At 48.3% G+C, this 17111-nt stretch overlaps 1 protein-coding gene across 7 annotated transcripts in view; it reads left to right on the forward strand.

Moving 5' to 3' along the window:
- Positions 1 to 17111, forward strand: part of CRTC1 (CREB regulated transcription coactivator 1) — a 46230-nt gene that overhangs the window by 15798 nt on the left and 13321 nt on the right. For 5 of the 7 annotated variants that reach the window (XM_054050072.1, XM_054050074.1, XM_054050075.1 and 2 more), the window contains exons 2-9: positions 6055 to 6171; positions 8261 to 8308; positions 11559 to 11696; positions 12468 to 12529; positions 13397 to 13491; positions 14466 to 14551; positions 14946 to 14989; positions 15239 to 15459. In XM_054050072.1, coding sequence (XP_053906047.1) covers positions 6055 to 6171; positions 8261 to 8308; positions 11559 to 11696; positions 12468 to 12529; positions 13397 to 13491; positions 14466 to 14551; positions 14946 to 14989; positions 15239 to 15459 — 811 coding nt within the window. The remainder of the gene's footprint in view (positions 1 to 6054; positions 6172 to 8260; positions 8309 to 11558; positions 11697 to 12467; positions 12530 to 13396; positions 13492 to 14465; positions 14552 to 14945; positions 14990 to 15238; positions 15460 to 17111) is intronic. The other 2 variants (XM_054050073.1, XM_054050077.1) reach the window with 1 other exon arrangement.

The raw sequence follows: 17111 nt of genomic DNA on the forward strand, positions 1-17111 counted from the left end.
GTGTCGGGCTGCGAGGTGCGGGCAGGGTGACGCGGCTTTCCAGGGCAGGAGACGGCAGCCGGGGCGCTGGGGGTGTCCACAGCAGGGTCGGATGGGTTCTCTTCTAAACTACATCTTCTGTCATGGAACTTTTCTCTGCTAATAACTTTCTGTGAGTTCTTATTATTGATATTAATGTTGGGTTCTTGGCTTTAATGAGGTTGCGTTGGGTCTGTTGATGCGGAGAGGAAGTGGCAGCTGAGTACCTGCTGTAATTCATGAAATCGTGGCTAACGTTTGGATTTTCTTCCCCTTGGCTTCCCAGGATTCTCTGGTATTGATTTGTGAATCCGTCCTTATTTAACTAAACACATTTTAGGCAGCTTTCAGGTGATTTTAGTCAACCAGCAGTTATTTTGGTGTGTGTTCGTTTTAGAAATCATTTGGGAAGCGAGTGTAGGGGTTTGAAAATCCAAGTTCTGATGCGAACTGTAGAATATTAACAGAAAGGGCTGATTTGAGGAGAAAGGAGGAGCCGAACGTGGTGCTCAGAGCAGTCCATTAATTATTGGATAGGTTTGGGCAACTTGGACACAAACTTTGTCAATTCAGTGGTTGGATGGGTAACGAGGCAATTCTGGGCTCGAGACTGTACAACCATTAGGTCTAAACTGTGGATCCTTACATTGACGTTAATTTATCCTTCTTTTTAAGACTGTACTTGCTTTTCTAATCCACACGAGGATTGTGAATGGGAAGAAATCTCCCTTTGAAGAAAAGGCTTCCACTGGGATTCCGCTGAGTCACGGACTTGTCCTGAGGGTTTGTTTGACTTAGTGTTTAATTCTGTGCTGGAGAAAGAAGCCAGGTTTGTCGTTGGGGAGGCTCTGCCTTCTGCTGGCTCACAGGAGGACAAAGCAGGTGGCTTTTCTCTCGCTGCCCTACCTGGGTGTCAGGAAGGGTCCAGTCCTGAGCATCGCAGGGCGCTTGGGCTCTGCTGGGGCCAGAAATAGCGATAGCAGTGCCTTTCCGTCGAGGCAGAGCTGGGCTGGGAGTTCATTCCTAGGGAGAGAGCAGCAACAGCAGTGGCTCAGGATTGAGGAGGCCAAATCAATCCCAGCCAGGTTCAAAACTCCATGCGTTCTCCGTTCTGTGGCAGGTCCTGCTGCTCCCGGAGAAACCCTTCCTGAGGAATTTCAGACCTTTTCCAACTAGGAAACTTTGAACTCATTTGAACAACAGGATTTACCTATAATGCAGGCTCTAAAACTCGCCGTTAATCCTTTAAACAGAATTTAATTTCCAATTAGGCTTTAATAAGGCGTTTCTGATTTTAATCTGCACTCATTTGGCTGCATATTCGCCCCAGCGTCCTAAAGAGAGAGCTTTTCTGAGAGCAAAGGCTAAAATTTATAAGAAAGCTTGGTATGGAAACTGCAAACCAGCAGAAGAGCAGTTATCGTGAGATCTTACTTCCTGTATTCATCAGATATCTTAGGGGTTTTTTATCAAAAGGACACTCCACCCTTTTATTATAATGAAGGGAATCGAGAATGTGTTTAAAAAGGACAGTAAAAAGCAGCGGTTATGGTGGGTTTTGGTTGACTCCGTTCCAGCCTCGGATTTGCTGTTTGATTGTGGTTGAGTTCTGTCCCTAAGTCTGTAATTCGCCCAGAGTTTATTTGGAAGAATTTAGAGAAGCTGAAGTGTCGAGTTTTAGTAAATGCTCCCTTTGATTCCCATCTGCGTGGTCTGGACGCGCGGAAGGTCTGTCGGAGAACGGGATATGCTTTTCGGGATAAGCTTCTCTCTTTTTTTTAAATGTATAACTTGAATTTCTCATTATAAACACAGCTGTGCATCCAGCAACCCTGAACCCAGTCGGAACGGAAAAACTGAGGTGGTTCATGTAAATGAGTACCCACCAAAGCCAGTGCCTGGAGAACACTCCATCCCAGTGAGTCAGTCGTGTTAAAGCATAGAATAGTTTGGGTTGGAAGGGACCTTAAAGCCCATCCAGTGCTACCCCCAGCCATGGGCAGGGTTACCTCCCACTGGATCAGGGGCTCCAAGCCCCATCCAACCTGGCCTGGAACCCCTCCAGGGATGGGGCAGCACCACTGCTCTGGGCAACCTGGGCCAGGGCCTCCCCGGGTCTTTGCAGAATTCATTGGTTTTAACATCCCTTCAGGTTCTGCCTTTATTCAGGGAACGTTTTCAGGTACTCTAGACAGCCCATTAGGCAGAAGTGTTTGATTTTTAACAGTTAAATTGGATTTTAACTTAAAATCTTAATTTTATCTTTAAGTAGCTGAAGAGCCATGTCGGTGGAGGGAAGATTAAAGATTCAGTTAGGACCTGTCGGTTGGGAAGTGTTCCTTCTGAAGGAGAATACCAAGCGGAAAAATGGTGGTTTAACAAGCGAAAGCTTTTTCCTTACTGACAACTTTCTCGGGGAAAGAACTGGAATCTTTAGCCGTGTTTTCAGCTCTCGGGGAGCCGCTATCTCAGCCACACGACACGTAAATGGAAAAGTTGTGATGTGGAGTCACCAAGTTGTCAAGGTTCAAGAAATTAATATATCTGGTGAGCACTGAGTAATTCATTATCGTCCTTCACCATCTAAGTCAGTACGGAGTGCAAGTTGCTTCTGATTGACTCCAACCCCAGGAGACACAGAGGCTTGCTAATGTTTTAAGAGGAATCTGAATTTTTCTGTTACGAAAAGGCTTTTAAAAGATATTGTAACATAAAATCCACCACCCCTCTCTTCAAACCTGATCCGCCAGCCCCAGTTGTGCAATATCCTTAATTCACCTCGTGAGGTGGTTGTACAGGAAGAGGAGGAAGCGTTCGTTTTAGTCACAACCGATGTGTGTTTCCATTTTCAGCGCTGCAGGTCCCTTAGTGAGACATGAAACTCCCGAGTTACCTCAAACCACGACAGCGAAACGCGCAGGCTTTTTGCTGATCCTCTGCTTCGACAAACTTGAGCTGATTTTACTTGCGATGCCCCTCGGAATGGCAGCAGGGTTTGACGTCGCTTTCTCTCTACAAAGCTGTCGGTGGAGGCACTCAGCGAAGGTCGTGCTCTGCCTTCTCCTGCTCTGCACATGTTGCCCGTGGTGGTTGTTGATGGTCTCCTGTAACCGCGGAGGCTGGAGAGAGGAGCAGGTACCTCTCCGCGTGGTGGTGGGATGACGTACAGTCGCAATAACCAGCCCGTCGGCTCTCTTGTTCTTGGCACGGATCTCCAAAAGTGTTTATTGTTGTAGTGTTACTAAAATGAATGATGCTGCGAAGCTGTTTGAACCGGTTCAGGTTTGAGAACCTCATGGGTTTCCTCATTTCCGCGTTTGTGCAACGACAAATGGTTGTGACCTCCTGTTTTACGTTGTGTTTTGAGGTAGGTTTGTACCAGGGGAGGCAAAACCATGAAGCACCCCCATCCCTGGGTGTTTTAGAGCCGGTTCTGTACAAGAAACCCACACCTGCTGGAATAGTTACTGCAATGTTTGGCAGAAATCCCAAGTGAGCCTTTTTTAACAACAAAAACATATGTAGAGGCCATGCAAAAAGCACAGCGAGTTCTGCTATTGTGCTTTTAGGGATCTGCGGCTCCGAGGTGGACGGGCTGTGACTCATTAAGTGGTACCAGCGCAGAGCGTTTCTCTAATTTCATGTGTTGCTTAGAGAGCACGGGGTTGTAATCGCTGTCAAAAGATTGCGAAAGGAAAGCGAGAGGGGACCTTTCCTGCTTTTTAGGTGGGAGCTTTCTGAACCGTTCGCTACGGCATGCTGAACGTTTGATAAATCTTTGGGCTGAGGGGATTTATCTGGCCTTTGGTTCAGAAACAAACATCAGCCCCGTGGGATTGGTACCTTGCCCGAAGGGTTGAGGCTCCTGAGAGCGCCTGTTCCGTAAAGAGGTGTCTTCTCCAAGAGTCATCTCAGAAGTTCTGGATTAATTTGGTCCGTCAGCTGAAGCATAAAGATTTTGGGAACCTACAGGAATCTTGGGGAGGGGCTGTTGATCAGGGAGGGCAGGGACAGGCCAAAGGGGAACAGTTTTCAGCTGAAAGAGAGGAGATTGAGATGAGATCTTGGGCAGAAATGTTTTGCTGTGAGGGTGGGGAGGCCCTGGCCCAGGTTGCCCAGAGCAGTGGTGCCCCATCCCTGGAGGGGTTCCAGGCCAGGTTGGATGGGGTTTGGAGCCCCTGATCCAGTGGGAGGTGTCCCTGCCCATGGCAGGGGTAGAACTGAATGGGCTTTGAGGTCCCTTCCAACTCAAACCATTCCATGATTCTGTGGTTTTGGCTGGGTCCATGCTTGGGAAGTGATGGCTTCTAGGGGGGACTCGGTGAATAACGAGTGTTGGAGTTGCCTCCTTGCGGGTAGTCTTGAAGTCAGAAGAGTGCCTGCCCTGTTTTCATCAGGGTGATCTCGTTGTTCTCCTCCTCTATTCAGGGACTGTTTGATGTTTTTACTCCTGATGTTGGTGTGCTGTGAGCAGACCACTCCTTTTTCGCTCTATCCCGGTGCTGTCGGTGTGCAGTGCAGCATCGTCACCGTCATCGCTGCTCCGCACCCCTTGACCATCTCATCGGAGGACTCTGCAGATCCCCTCATCATCACGGATGGTGCCAGCTCTTTCTTTGCTTTGCTAGGAACATCTTCACCCGATCTCAGGGCCTTTGTTGTGAACTGGGAGAGGCAGGGCCACCAAAAACCCTCATGTAAACATCCAGCTTTGGGGGTGCCTTGGTTTCCAGTGCTTTTCCCAACTTTGCTCTTCTGAATTCTGGCATCGCGAGGCAAAGGCTTTCGGATCTGTCTGAATGAAACTGAACCAGATTTGTTGATGTAGACACTCCCGTACCTTAGCAACCAACCTGCATCTCGTCCAAGATCTGAACATTGAGTCTTTAAACAATTCCTTGCTACTGATCTAGGAACGTTCTTGCATTTCAGAGCGCAGAACCAGCCAGTTGACATCTAGCGAGGAACAACACGCGTTATAAAATACGAACTCCTCCACAGTGGGAGGAGAGGGAACTTATGTAAGCTCGTTTCTTTGCTGCTTTAATTGTAGTTTCTTGAGTCCTTGGGAGATGGATCGCTGAGAGCAGGGCTGTTGTGTTCAGATGGTTGTGTTCAGATTGGTGTGAAACAGGGTTTTGGCGGCAGCGCGGTTTGGAGTGGGAACATTACAGAATTGAACAGGTTACCTTAAATATCGATCCTGCTAATAAAAAAATGAGAAAGGTCAGCAACGGAAGATTAATCAAAAATTATGGCTCTTAATGACTTGAGATAGCATAGTTTTCCGAAAGAAGTGACAATGAAAATAAGTTGACTTTGGAGTAGAAAAGAAACGACTTTCTTCTTATTTTTGTACCCTAGAAATGTGCAGGAACTGCGGAAAGCACTCTGGGATGCCTCAGTAGGGAAGTGTCGTGCGGAACTGGGGCGATACCCGGCCTTTTACAGACTGGCAGGTTTATTTCCATGTTTTCATGTTTCTTTCCTGCTGTTTTATTCTCTGCTTGGTGATGTTTTCTTTGAGACCCTGTGGCCCTGCCCTTCCCGCAGAGCTGGGCCTGAGGTAGGAAACAAGAGCGCCGATCTGGTGGGAAGCTGCAGCGTCTGTTACCCGAGTAGTTAAAAGGGCAAATGTTTGTTTAAGCAATATACTCGATAAAGGTGACTCTTTCATGTCTATCGCACCAGAACAGCTGATTTTGCTGTTAGAGTCGTGATCAGACTGACGCAGAGCTTTTGTCCCGGTGTTCAGAATAGCGGGTGACATAAGAAGTGTGTGGTTCCACGAGGTGGGTATTTGTTGGCAATCAAATACAGTTGCTGACCGTGAAGTTGCTTTTTTTTCCCCACCTCTTTATCCTCTCACCAAGACTCGACACGGCAGAAGGTTGACATCCACTCGCAGAAGTGGGATTCGTGCTGGTTATGGATGGGATCCGCTTTCAGCGGTGACGAATACGGTGTCAGTTGAGATAGTTAAAACAGCTGAAATGAATAAACGAGTTGTGCTTACACTTCTTCCTTCTCTTATAGTTACAGCTGCAGAAAACCCAATACTTGCAACTGGGACAGAGCCGTGGCCAGTACTATGGTGGGTCGCTGCCAAATGTGAACCAGATTGGAAACAGTGCCATGGATCTGCCCTTCCAGGTGAGTTTAATACAGTGTTTCTTTGCTCGTGTTGATTAATATCGTGCCTGGATGCTCTTCTTTTTCCTCACAGGAACCGATGAACCGGCTGCTGGTGCAGAACGTAGCACCGTGGCCTCAGCAGATCGCGCTGCCTTAGAGACCCTCGCTCTTTTGGAGCGGAGAGTAGTTGTGTCTGGGGGGCGTGGATAAATCCGGTGTCAGACACTGTCCCTGCTCTCCCATGCCGTCGTGCTTTTGTGTCGGGTGCGAGGTGCTTGCTTTGTCGGTGAATATTCCTGGTGGTGGGTTGGTGGTTGGGGTTTTGTTTCAGTACCAAATCGTAACGGAAGCTCCCGGATGGATGCTGCAGGCTCGGAGTCCAAGTGGGAGCAAAGAACACAGGGAGATGTGGAGAAGGGGAAATGAGGAAAGTGCTGGGAGATGGGGCTGTGGAAGAAGGTGCCCTGTGCCGCTGTGTACGTTCCTTGAGAGTAACATCTGGAATTGAGGAGAGGGGAAGGAGATGCAAACTGGTATCAGATGTGTCGCTTGGCCTTGGGCCGGCTGAGGAGTAACTGTAGGGATGTGCTGGCTTCTTTCCCCCTGCTGCTGCGACTCCAGAGGTGATGCATGCAGAGAGGCACTCTGTGTGGTAGGTGGGTGTCTACCTGTTAGTAAGCGTCTTTGGACAGAAGATGATGTACAGCGGGTAGCGTTTCATGTTGGGTATGTTTGGGACACCCGATTTCCATAGGCAGTCGATTCAGAGTGCTCAAAATGAAAATTTCTGCATTAGTTTTCTTTTTTTTTTTTTTTGAGTGGTAACATTTACATTTTATCTCATGAGGATGTGGCAAGAATTAAATCTTGCACTTTGTGGTTTTCTGATGAAGCCTGACTTAATAAATACAGAGAAACAGTGATGACGTCCTCTACACATTTTGACGTACGTTTAGGCAGCCGAGTTTGTGGAGGCTAAAAGCTCAAATCTTGTGCAAGAGGAGAGGTAAATATGTGGTGTACTCTGCCTTTAGGGAGGTTTGTGATGCTATGAAGCCCTTGGTCTTGCTCCATGAGCGTCTACTCTCTGCAAGACGTTGTCTTTAGTTTCTTGCTAAGGAGGCTCATAGGTAATTTGTTCTTTTAAGCAATAGTATTTCAGTGTTTTGTGCTCAATGGCCGTTATCGACGGCTATTCCATGGACTCTTTTAGTCCTGAAGCAAATAGAGAGCATATCAGAAACAGTGTGGCCAACCCGAGCAGGGAAATGATTGTGCCCCTCAGCATTGGTGAGGCTGCATCTCGAATCCTGGGTTCAGTTTTGGGCCTCTCACTCCAAGAAGGACATTGAGGGGCTGGAGCGTGTCCAGAGAAGGGAACGGAGCTGGGGAAGGGGCTGGAGAGGCCCTTATGAGAGGCGGTTGAAGGAGCTGGGGTTGTTTAGCCTGGAGGAAAGGAGGCTAAAGGAAGACTTAGCACTGTCTTACAACTGCCTGAAAGGAGGTTGGAGTGAGGTGGGTGCTGTTGTCCCAAGAGACAGGCAATAGGATGAGAGGAAACGGCCTCAAATTGCACGAGGGCAGGTTCAGATTGGACATCAGGAAAAATTCCTTCACCAAAAGGGTCCTCGAGCACTGGCAGAGGCTGCCCGGGGTGGGTGGTGGAGTCCCCATCCCTGGATGGGCTCAAAAGACAGGTAGATGAGATGCTCAGGGATGGTTTAACGGTGGACGGGTACGGTTAGACTCATCTATCTCCAAGGTCGTTTCCAGCCAAGCCATTCTATGATAACGTAAGTATTCAAACATCTATGAATGACGAGAGGAGGGCATGGAAAGAAACTGTCCTGAAACCCCAGGTTGTGACACGTTTTTTACACACAAACCCCAAGGCTGATGCTGTTACAGATAACAAATAGTGACGAGCACCAAAATAAACTCATGTATTTGTACCATTGATGAATGCTTTCCAGGTGTTTAGTTCTAAGCTACTCTACGCTGGCGTTGCCCGTAGACGCCCGAACGCCGTGCCGCGCAGGCAAAGCCTGTCTGGTTGTCTCTGCTGAGAGTGTTGGTGTCTGAGAATCTTGGTTCTTTGCATTTGCAGCACAACGGAGCTCTGGCAGAGACCTTTGGAGCGGTTCCCGTCTCTTTGGTAAACAAGCATTTAGGTTTGTGCAAATACGTATTTAGGACTGGTGTCCTGTTTGCCCAGGTAGATACGTATTTCGGCACACGTTACTCTTCCTGGTATGCACAGTATTTATTTGATTCACCATCCCAGCTCCGCGGGAGTTGTGGTCTGTCACATAAATACAGGGTTTGCCATGCATCCCGGTTTGGAACATGCATAATAATTCCCCGTACGGACTCCCTGAACTTGCTGTGCTCTGTCGTGTGATGACTTATGATTTACGGGGGTTCATTTGGTGCAGACGGTGGGTTATTTGGAACTGTCTTGGCCTGTGTTGAAGCGATCTCTGAGCATGTGCACTCAGCCTGCATGTTAAACTCCCCCGGGAAGGGCAGAATGATGACCCAAACGCTGCTTGTCACCGGGGGCACTGGGATGGAAACCATCAGGAGGGACCACTCCGCTCCTTCCCCCTCATCCACCTCGCTTGGTTTTGTTTCTGAAGTCGATGTCTTGCCAAATCTTAAAGGGACACTGTTGCTTTCCAGCACTGAGCTTTTTCCTTCCTGTCTGTATTTTTAGCTCCTTTTTTTTAATGCATTGTGGAGTTTGGGTTCTGATCTCAAATCCTTGAATGGTTTCCAGGGAAGTGAAACAGTTCTTCGTTTTGCAAATAAAACAGATGCTCGGATCCCTTCTTCTTGCTTATTTTCTCCCATCACAGTTGTTTACCGTAGTTAGATATCAGGTTCCCCACGTGGATGAGAACTTTAACAAAGGCTTTTGGTCCAGGGTTTCACGGTCTGGTTACGGAAAGAAGCCAGACCTGTTGTTGGAGATGATAGCCGTTTTTTCAGGGTTTTCTGTGTTCCTTTCTGATTTCCCTAAGCAAGTTAGGGATTCACTTGGAATCTTTATTCCTGGAGAGACAGAGAACAGCATTGCCCAAAATTACTCACGCTGTGAATTGTAGCCCTGTGCCGGGGCAGGGTCTGTGTTTCTAGTGCTGCTTTTGCTCTCAAATCCGATTTTTGTTGTGTTTTTTAATGCTAAAAAAAGGGGGAAAACTTAACTATTTTTGAATTCACCTTTTTTTTTTGTCTGTGTACTGATGTGCGTTGGCTTCCCTTTAAACGCCGGGGCGAGGGCTGCTTTCTGTGTGCTTTAGCCTGGCTTCTCCTATTTTAGAACCACTGTGGTTGACACCACTGGCATAGGAAATCGCTTCCCCTGTCGACCTCCCAAGCACGCGTGTGTTGGCAGAACGTGCTGCCTCTTGGGGTAGAATTCACGTAAGGGCAGCGCAGAGAGGGGCTTCAGGCCCTGTGCTGCTGCGTTAGAATTATGGATATTCCCAGCCTGAGGTGCCCGTTGGGTAGAACTGCATCGTTGTTGAGTGTTTGCAGCAGGGAATAAACCAACGTGTTTTAATTTAGATTACTTAAATTAATTAAAGAAGGATATGGAACTGTTGGGATGGATCCAGGGAGGCCACGGAGATGATCCAAGGGCTGGAGCACCTCCAATACGAGGACAGGCTGAGAGTTGGGGTTGTTCAGCCTGGAGAAGAGGAGGCTCCGGGGAGACCTTAGAGCAGCTTCCAGTGCCTGAAGGGGCTCCAGGAAAGCTGAGGAGGGCCGAGTTAGACTGGACAGAAGGAGGAATTTCTTCCCTATGAGAGTGGGGAGGCCCTGGCCCAGGTTGCCCAGAGCAGTGGTGCCCCATCCCTGGAGGGGTTCCAGGCCAGGTTGGATGGGGTTTGGAGCCCCTGATCCAGTGGGAGGTGTCCCTGCCGATGGCAGGGGTGGAACTGGATGGGCTTTGAGGTCCCTTCCAACCCAAACCATTGTAGGATTCTGATTCTAAATTGAGATGCTACGGCTTGAGCTTTCCAAGTCTTCACACGAGAAAATCGGGCGTGCTAAAGAACTGAATCAAAACACCATCATCTTCGTGGCTGAGAGTAAAAAGTCGCTGTGCTCTGTGCTGTCCCGTGTTGATTTAAGCGGTGTTCTGCCGTGTAGAAAGTGTTGGCCCCGAAAGGAGAAAATAAACATCAGAGCCACTTTGCATCCCTTTATGTTAACACAGGTTTGTGTGTGCAGAGAGGGAGAGGAGACGAGTATTTGCTAAACAAAAGAGTTTAAAATAGCAGGAAGACTCTTTAAAAAGTTATTACAAACAAGACATTTAAAAATAAATGTAAAACTTTTTAGCAATAACGATTTCAGCAGCCAAAGCCGGACACTAAAAAATGCAGATGGCTGTGGAGGCCAGATGGTTTCACGGCTTGGCAGACAGGACAGCGCCGTTGCCACGTGCAGCACCTGAATGGAGGAGGAAATTTTGGGTTTCCAAACAGATGGTGTTGAGGGACTCAGCAAAGCTGTTCGCGTTGGCAAGGAGGGGAAGACTGGAGCTTATTTTTTCCCCGGAGGCCCATATATTGCTGCCAAGGTATGATGAGAGGTTGACCCTTCGGCACTTCCTTTCCCCCCACACAGGTAGACCCCAGGAAGGGCTTTTGGAAATGTAGGAGATGTTTTCCAGTTCAGCCTGGGAATTCATCTTCCCTGTCCTGTCTTTGCCATCCTCATTCTCTGGAATCACTCGCTGACAAATGAACGCTCTCAAGATATCGGTGCTGATAAGATTCAAGGTGGAATCAACCCACCCAGCTTTGCCTGAATGAAATGAAAATCACTTAAAATAACTTTTCCTAGATAGTGGAGGAAGGAAACGGCTTTTCTTTTTCTTTTCATTCTGTCAGTGTCCCCTTAAAGTAATTCTGCTGCAAGGAGGAAGAGTTGAGAGAACATGAATTCTGGTGAATGTTAGGCTCACTGTGCATCTTCTTCCCGCATCTTCTGCCCCGGGAGCTGAAGCTCTGGATGTCAGCATGTTCCTCCTGGATGCATGCTGCATGCTGGACCGAGGGAATGCGAGCAGCCGTTGTCCGCAGGCTCCCTGCCACGCTCACTTGTGGTGGTTTAGAGACCCCAAGGTTGGAGAGCGGCGCTGGTCTCTGGGAGGGCAGGTCCAGCATGGGCTGCCCCCGCTTGCCGCTAATCTCTGCAAGAGAGAGCCTTGGTCATTGCTTCCCATGGCGATAGGGAACGTGGTGTTGGAGGAAAATGGACGTGGTTACACTTGCCCATCTCTCTTAAGTTTTATTCCTTAGAGTAGCACAGCCTTGCATACGATGTGGCCGGGTCTGGGCAGGCTGCTCCTGTGTGGACCTTTCTGTCGTAACCTCGTGTGTCTCTCTCAGACTCCTTTTCAGTCGTCAGGATTGGACACAAGCAGAACAACTCGACACCACGGTCTGGTGGACAGAGTGTATCGTGACCGAAACCGCCTCGGCTCCCCGCATCGCCGCCCTCTCTCTGTGGATAAACACGGAAGACAAATATCCTTTGGTTTACGAGCTGGCAGGGAGCACCTGCCTTTTTGGCGATATCGTGGCTTTGCGGTTCCCTTCTTTCCCCCCTCCTCACTCAGCGCAGTTGCTTCCCATCCCCGTGCAGTTCATGTCATCTGCTTTTCCCGAACTGTGACCTAGTCTATAAATTCCTGCTATTCTGTAAAGTGAGCATTTACCTTTCTGCTTCCTCCGCTCTGATGGAGATAACGGTACGCACGAAGCTGCGAGGGGTCGAGCTCCTGCGATGGGAAAGGCAAGGCAGCCTTGGTGAAGCTGAGTTTCCCTTCGGAGCGGAGGAAATCCAAACCAGAATGATTCTTTGCAGTGCATTGCGCATTTTATTGCAGGTTGATTCACCAGTTTAGCATTTGCCAAGCGCTCTTTCTTCTTGCTGTTTGTGAAAAGGAATTAGCTTGTTATTTCTGAACGGCTTACGCCGTGCTGCGGTCAGAGCGGCCCGAAGGGGCTCACTGAGGGCAGAGCAGCGAGGTGAGGGCTCCTCAGGGCAGAGGCAGATGCTCAGGAATGGAGAAGGAGGGTGGGTGCCCTGTTGTTCAAACACTACGGCTATGCAGATAATATTTTGAGTGTCCTTTTAAAGGCAGCCTGTTCCCCGTAGGGAAGCCCGCTTGCCTTTCTCGCGTGAGCGTAATGGTTCTGATGGGGTAATTTGCATTATTCCTTAGGGAATGATTTCCAATAGACCTCCTACTTAAGTGAGAAAGTGGCGTTCTTGCCCTTAACCGACGGAATCACGTGGACAGCTGTCCGTACGGCACTGTGTATCTGTCACCTCCGTCCGACACAAGCTGGAGAAGGTCAGTAGCACCGTCGTACGTGTGAGCGTTGGGAGTGCGTTCTCTGATACCGCAGCGCTTGCCAAGGCCTTTACTGGTCCCCACAGCCGTTGGTCACTGGAATTGCCGTCCCTTCCTGGGTTTAGAAATTGATTTTTTTCCCTCTGTTATTCTTTACATGACTCACTTCTAAACTAAAGGCGTGTCAGCTAATGTGATCTTTCTAAGGGTAAATCTTACCAGGTGTTCTGAGCATACCTCAAAATCATTGGGTTGTAACGGACTCGGATGTTTCTCCTGCGCAGCAGCTGGGCTGCCCTGCGCTCGCGAGCGTTCGAGTGGAAAGGAGCTCCGAGCTGCCCGTTCTGTGCCCTCACGCTCCTGGCGTTGAGGTGCCGCAGCGGTGCCTGCGTTCCTAGGTGAAAGACAGCTCGTCGTGAGATGTGCTGACCATGGGGATTCTATCTCCGCCACCTACCTGCATCCCGAACCAGAGCTTTTCCCTCCTCATGGAGCAGGGGTGCTGTCTTTTCAAAGACCACCATAACCATAGTGTGTGTAACCAACTTTCAGCTTAAGAATTGTGTGATTTGATCATGCGTAATCTTAATAAAGCAATTATGAAATTATTTTCTAAGGACGGCAACCAGTTTATCCTGTATTCCTCTCAATCCCATTATTTGAACAATTGCTCTTCAAGCTTGAACTACTTTGTTCTGGAATTGATTGTTTCACAAGGAAACTGTACCTGGTGTGTGTCATATATGGATCTGGGGTTTTTAATGCAGGGTAGCCGCTTTTCCTAGGTTGGATACATTGATCTGAGATTAAGCTTTCTTTTATTTAGAGGAACTGACCATAAAAATGTTGATTTTGCCTTCCTTTCAGGACAAATTCCGATTCTGCCTTGCACCAGAGCACTATGACCCCAGCTCAGCAAGAATCCTTTTCGGGAGGCTCCCAGGACATGCAGCAGAAAAGAGGTAAGAAGAAATCTTAACAGTAAAATGTATTTGAAACACTCAAAGCATTGTATTTCGGGTGATGTGCACGCGTGTTGGTTCACATCGATCTCAAAATACAGGTGTGCAAACCGCTTCCTCTATCCAGTTGTGCAGGAATTGGACAAAGAACCACGTTTACACTTCTGGGTACTGAAATCCAGAAAAAATTACAGAGCTGATAGGGTGTTTCCTTGAACCTCGAATTCTGTTCTTCTGAGACCTTGCCCCGAGGGGCAGAGTCACCGGGGCTTGTGGGACGCTGGTGCTGAGGCCGCTCTCAGCAGTACTGGAGGTTTGTGGTTTGGAGTAGCTTCTAGACAAGTGTGGAGATCACAGGTGTTTCGTGGTCTGTGATAGAATATCGAAGTAGCCAGACTTCATCTAGTTTTCATTTACGGGTTTGGGGTCACTGGTGTGTTACACCCTCAGAGGCAAAGCTTACACACCGTGTTCTGATGGGATTTCTGATTATGAGCCCTTCGGCACTAACAATTCTGGTGCCCTCTGCTGGCCCTCGCTCCTGCTCTCTATTCAAAAAACACAGTGGAAGCTCTTAAATCCCTGCAGAGAAACTCAATCCTTAAACAACCACCCAGAGAGAGGTGAACGCACAACACGCAGTTGTGTATGCTCTGTACTGCAGCTCTTCCTTAGCCTTGTAGAGCTGTAAAACGTTAAATAGTTATCATTTTATGAAATTACAGAATGGTTTGGGTTGGAAGGACCCCAAGGCCCATCCAACCTGGCCTGGAACCTCTCCAGGGATGGGGCAGACACCACTGCTCTGGGCAACCTGGGCCAGGGCCTCACCTCTCTCATAGGGAAGAAATTCCTCCTTAGGTCTAGTCAAAGTCTGCCCCTCTCCAGTTTATCCCCATTGCCCCTTGTCCTGTCACCATAAGCCTTTGTAAACTGTCCCTCCCCACGATTCCTTGTGTTCTCCTTTGTTTTAGTCTTATTACTGACTGTCCCTGGCATGGAGGAGACCACCTCGGAGGCAGACAAGACCCTCTCTAAGCAAGGATGGGACACTAAAAAGGTAGGAAATTCACATTTCAAAGTGTAAGGATCTTATTTTGTAAGCATATCCAGGTAAATTCATGCTCTAAGTGTTGTGGACCAAAGAAACTGCTTGCAGAGATTTGAGATGAAATGCTGTATTTAACAACAAATCGCTAGCAATGAGGTTAGAGGGCACTGTACGTGTAAGCATGCATGTGCTTGTTTGATTATATTGGGAGGAACTCCTGGAATTTGAGCCTTGTTGGACCAATAAAGCACAAGAGGTGACAGATACCTTTTAAGAGCTTCGCAGAGCTCTTGTGTGGAAGAACAGCTTTTCTGTAGAAATGTATTCAATTAAATAAAACTTACTGGTTGAAATAATCTCTAGCAGAGCCTTTCCCTTTAAAAATGTCTTCTTCTGTTTTTAGACTGGGTCATCAAGACCTAAATCGTGTGAAGTTCCAGGAATCAAGTAAGTTTTGAGCAATGTTTTGTTAAAAAGCATTGAAATCTTTAAGAATGTTGTGTATTGAGTGTCTTCTTGCTCTGGAGTTTCCAAAAAGCCCGTAGACAGTCTAATACTGCGATAGATACGAGCCATCAGGAACACGATGTTGAGTTCTATACATGGCACCTTCCTTTTTATACAGAGGTTTTATGCAGATCTGTCCAGGCTGAAATTTAAATTGAGATATGTTTTCTTTTTCTCTCCCTTATTTAGCATCTTTCCATCAGCTGACCAAGAAAACACTACAACCCTGATTCCTGCCACGCATAACACGGGTGGCTCCCTGCCAGACCTGACGAACATCCATTTCCCTTCCCCTCTCCCAACGCCGTTAGATCCCGAGGAATCCACATTCCCAGCCCTGAGTAGCTCCAACAGCACCGGAAATCTTGCTGCCAACCTGACTCACTTGGGCATCAGCACTGCCAGTCAGGGTAAGATCGTCACTCCGAGGTGGTTCACAGATTGTCCCTCATGTGTCACTTGTCTGAAATCATGAAGGTTGCCTTTCTGGGTGTTGCTGTGGTGGCTGAGAGGTAATCGCGCATCTCTGCGGATTGATGTTTTACCAAGCCATTTCTGCATGAAAAAGTGAGAAAGCTGTGTTTCATTATGTGACTTAGAAATTGTCTTTAATTTTCCTTGTGTTCTTGTTGCCCAAATCTGCTGTTTGGGGGAGGGTTTTTTTTGGTTTATGTTATGTATAAGACTACAGGAGAGCCCGGCACCTCCCTTGGAATGGATTGTACTCAACCCCGACAGCACTTGTGTTATCATAGAATCATATCATGGAATATCATAGAATGGTTTGGGTTGGAAGGGACCTCAAAGCCCATCCAGTTCCATCCCCTGACACCTCCCACTGGATCAGGGGCTCTAAGCCCCATCCAGCCTGGCCTGGAACCCCTCCAGGGATGGGACAGCCACCACTGCTCTGGGCAACCTGGGCCAGGGCCTCCCCACCCTCACTGTGAAGAATTCCTTCCTAATGTCTGATATAAATCGTCCCCTTCCAATTTAAAGTCATTCCCACTCATCCTTTCACTCTATGCTCTTGTAAAAAGCCCCTCCTCAGCTTTCCTGGAGCCCCTTCAGCACTGGAAGCTGCTCTAATGTCCTGGGAGCCTTCTCTTCTCCAGGCTGACCAACCCCAGGTCCCTCAGCTGCTCAGCAGAGTCCTTGAACAACTCTCCAGGTCTCAACAGAGCCTGTTGGGCGCTCCTGAGCTGGGCTGTCACGCACGTAGAGCTCGGCGGCTCTGCGGAGAGAGCTCTTGTGTGTGTAAAAAGGAAGAAACGCCCTGCATGCACTTAGACTGGACTGGGCTGCTAATTTTTTCTCCATACCCATAATTAGCAAAGTAAATGGTATCACCAAACCGGTAAGTGTAGCATTGCTTTGAAAACATTTCCTGATCTATCAAGAACAGAACGATTTCAGAAGAGACGCTCACTGAGGATTTTCCTGCCTCTCTTTGGAGACTATCCCATAGTTTAATCATTGGCACGGTCAGTGTTTGGTGCTATTTTAACTGATTTTTCCAAACCTTCCTTGCCTCTGCTTATCTCCTGGTGCTTTAGCAGGAAAGGTGAAGGCTTTTGCACCCCTGGCGGGAGCTCTGCACTCTGCCCGGGCCTGTCCTGAGCCCCAAGAGAAGGTGGGGAACAAATTGCTTCCAGCAGTTCGCGACTGCGCATTTGGGTTTTTCAGTTCGCTGACACGTTCCGTGAGACGGCGTTGATTGTTGGAACGTCAGAGGGGAAGCCAGGCAGGCTGCAGAATCTGTGCCGTTTGAGCCAGTTTGCCTGCTGGCTCCTTGGCAGCCCGGACTTCCTGGCTCCCTGGCAGCCTGCCTGGAAGCCTTGAACGTTTGCCAAGTGCTTAGGAGCTTCAGGCTCTTGTGAATTCCTCCTTTCTGGCAGCTCTGGAAGAACAGCTTACAAGCTAGATTGTCCTGAAATCACTTCGCAGGGTGTCTAGGTTCCTCTAGGGTGAGGCAGAAAAGAGGGGAGGCTTCAAAACTTTCAGATTTTTGTCTTGAATTTGAATAAAATCGCAGTACTTTATTCTTTTTCCCCCTGCGCCC

Source organism: Cuculus canorus, chromosome 27, assembly GCF_017976375.1.
Source record: "Cuculus canorus isolate bCucCan1 chromosome 27, bCucCan1.pri, whole genome shotgun sequence".
In the NCBI taxonomy this organism is placed as follows: Eukaryota; Metazoa; Chordata; class Aves; order Cuculiformes; family Cuculidae; genus Cuculus; species Cuculus canorus.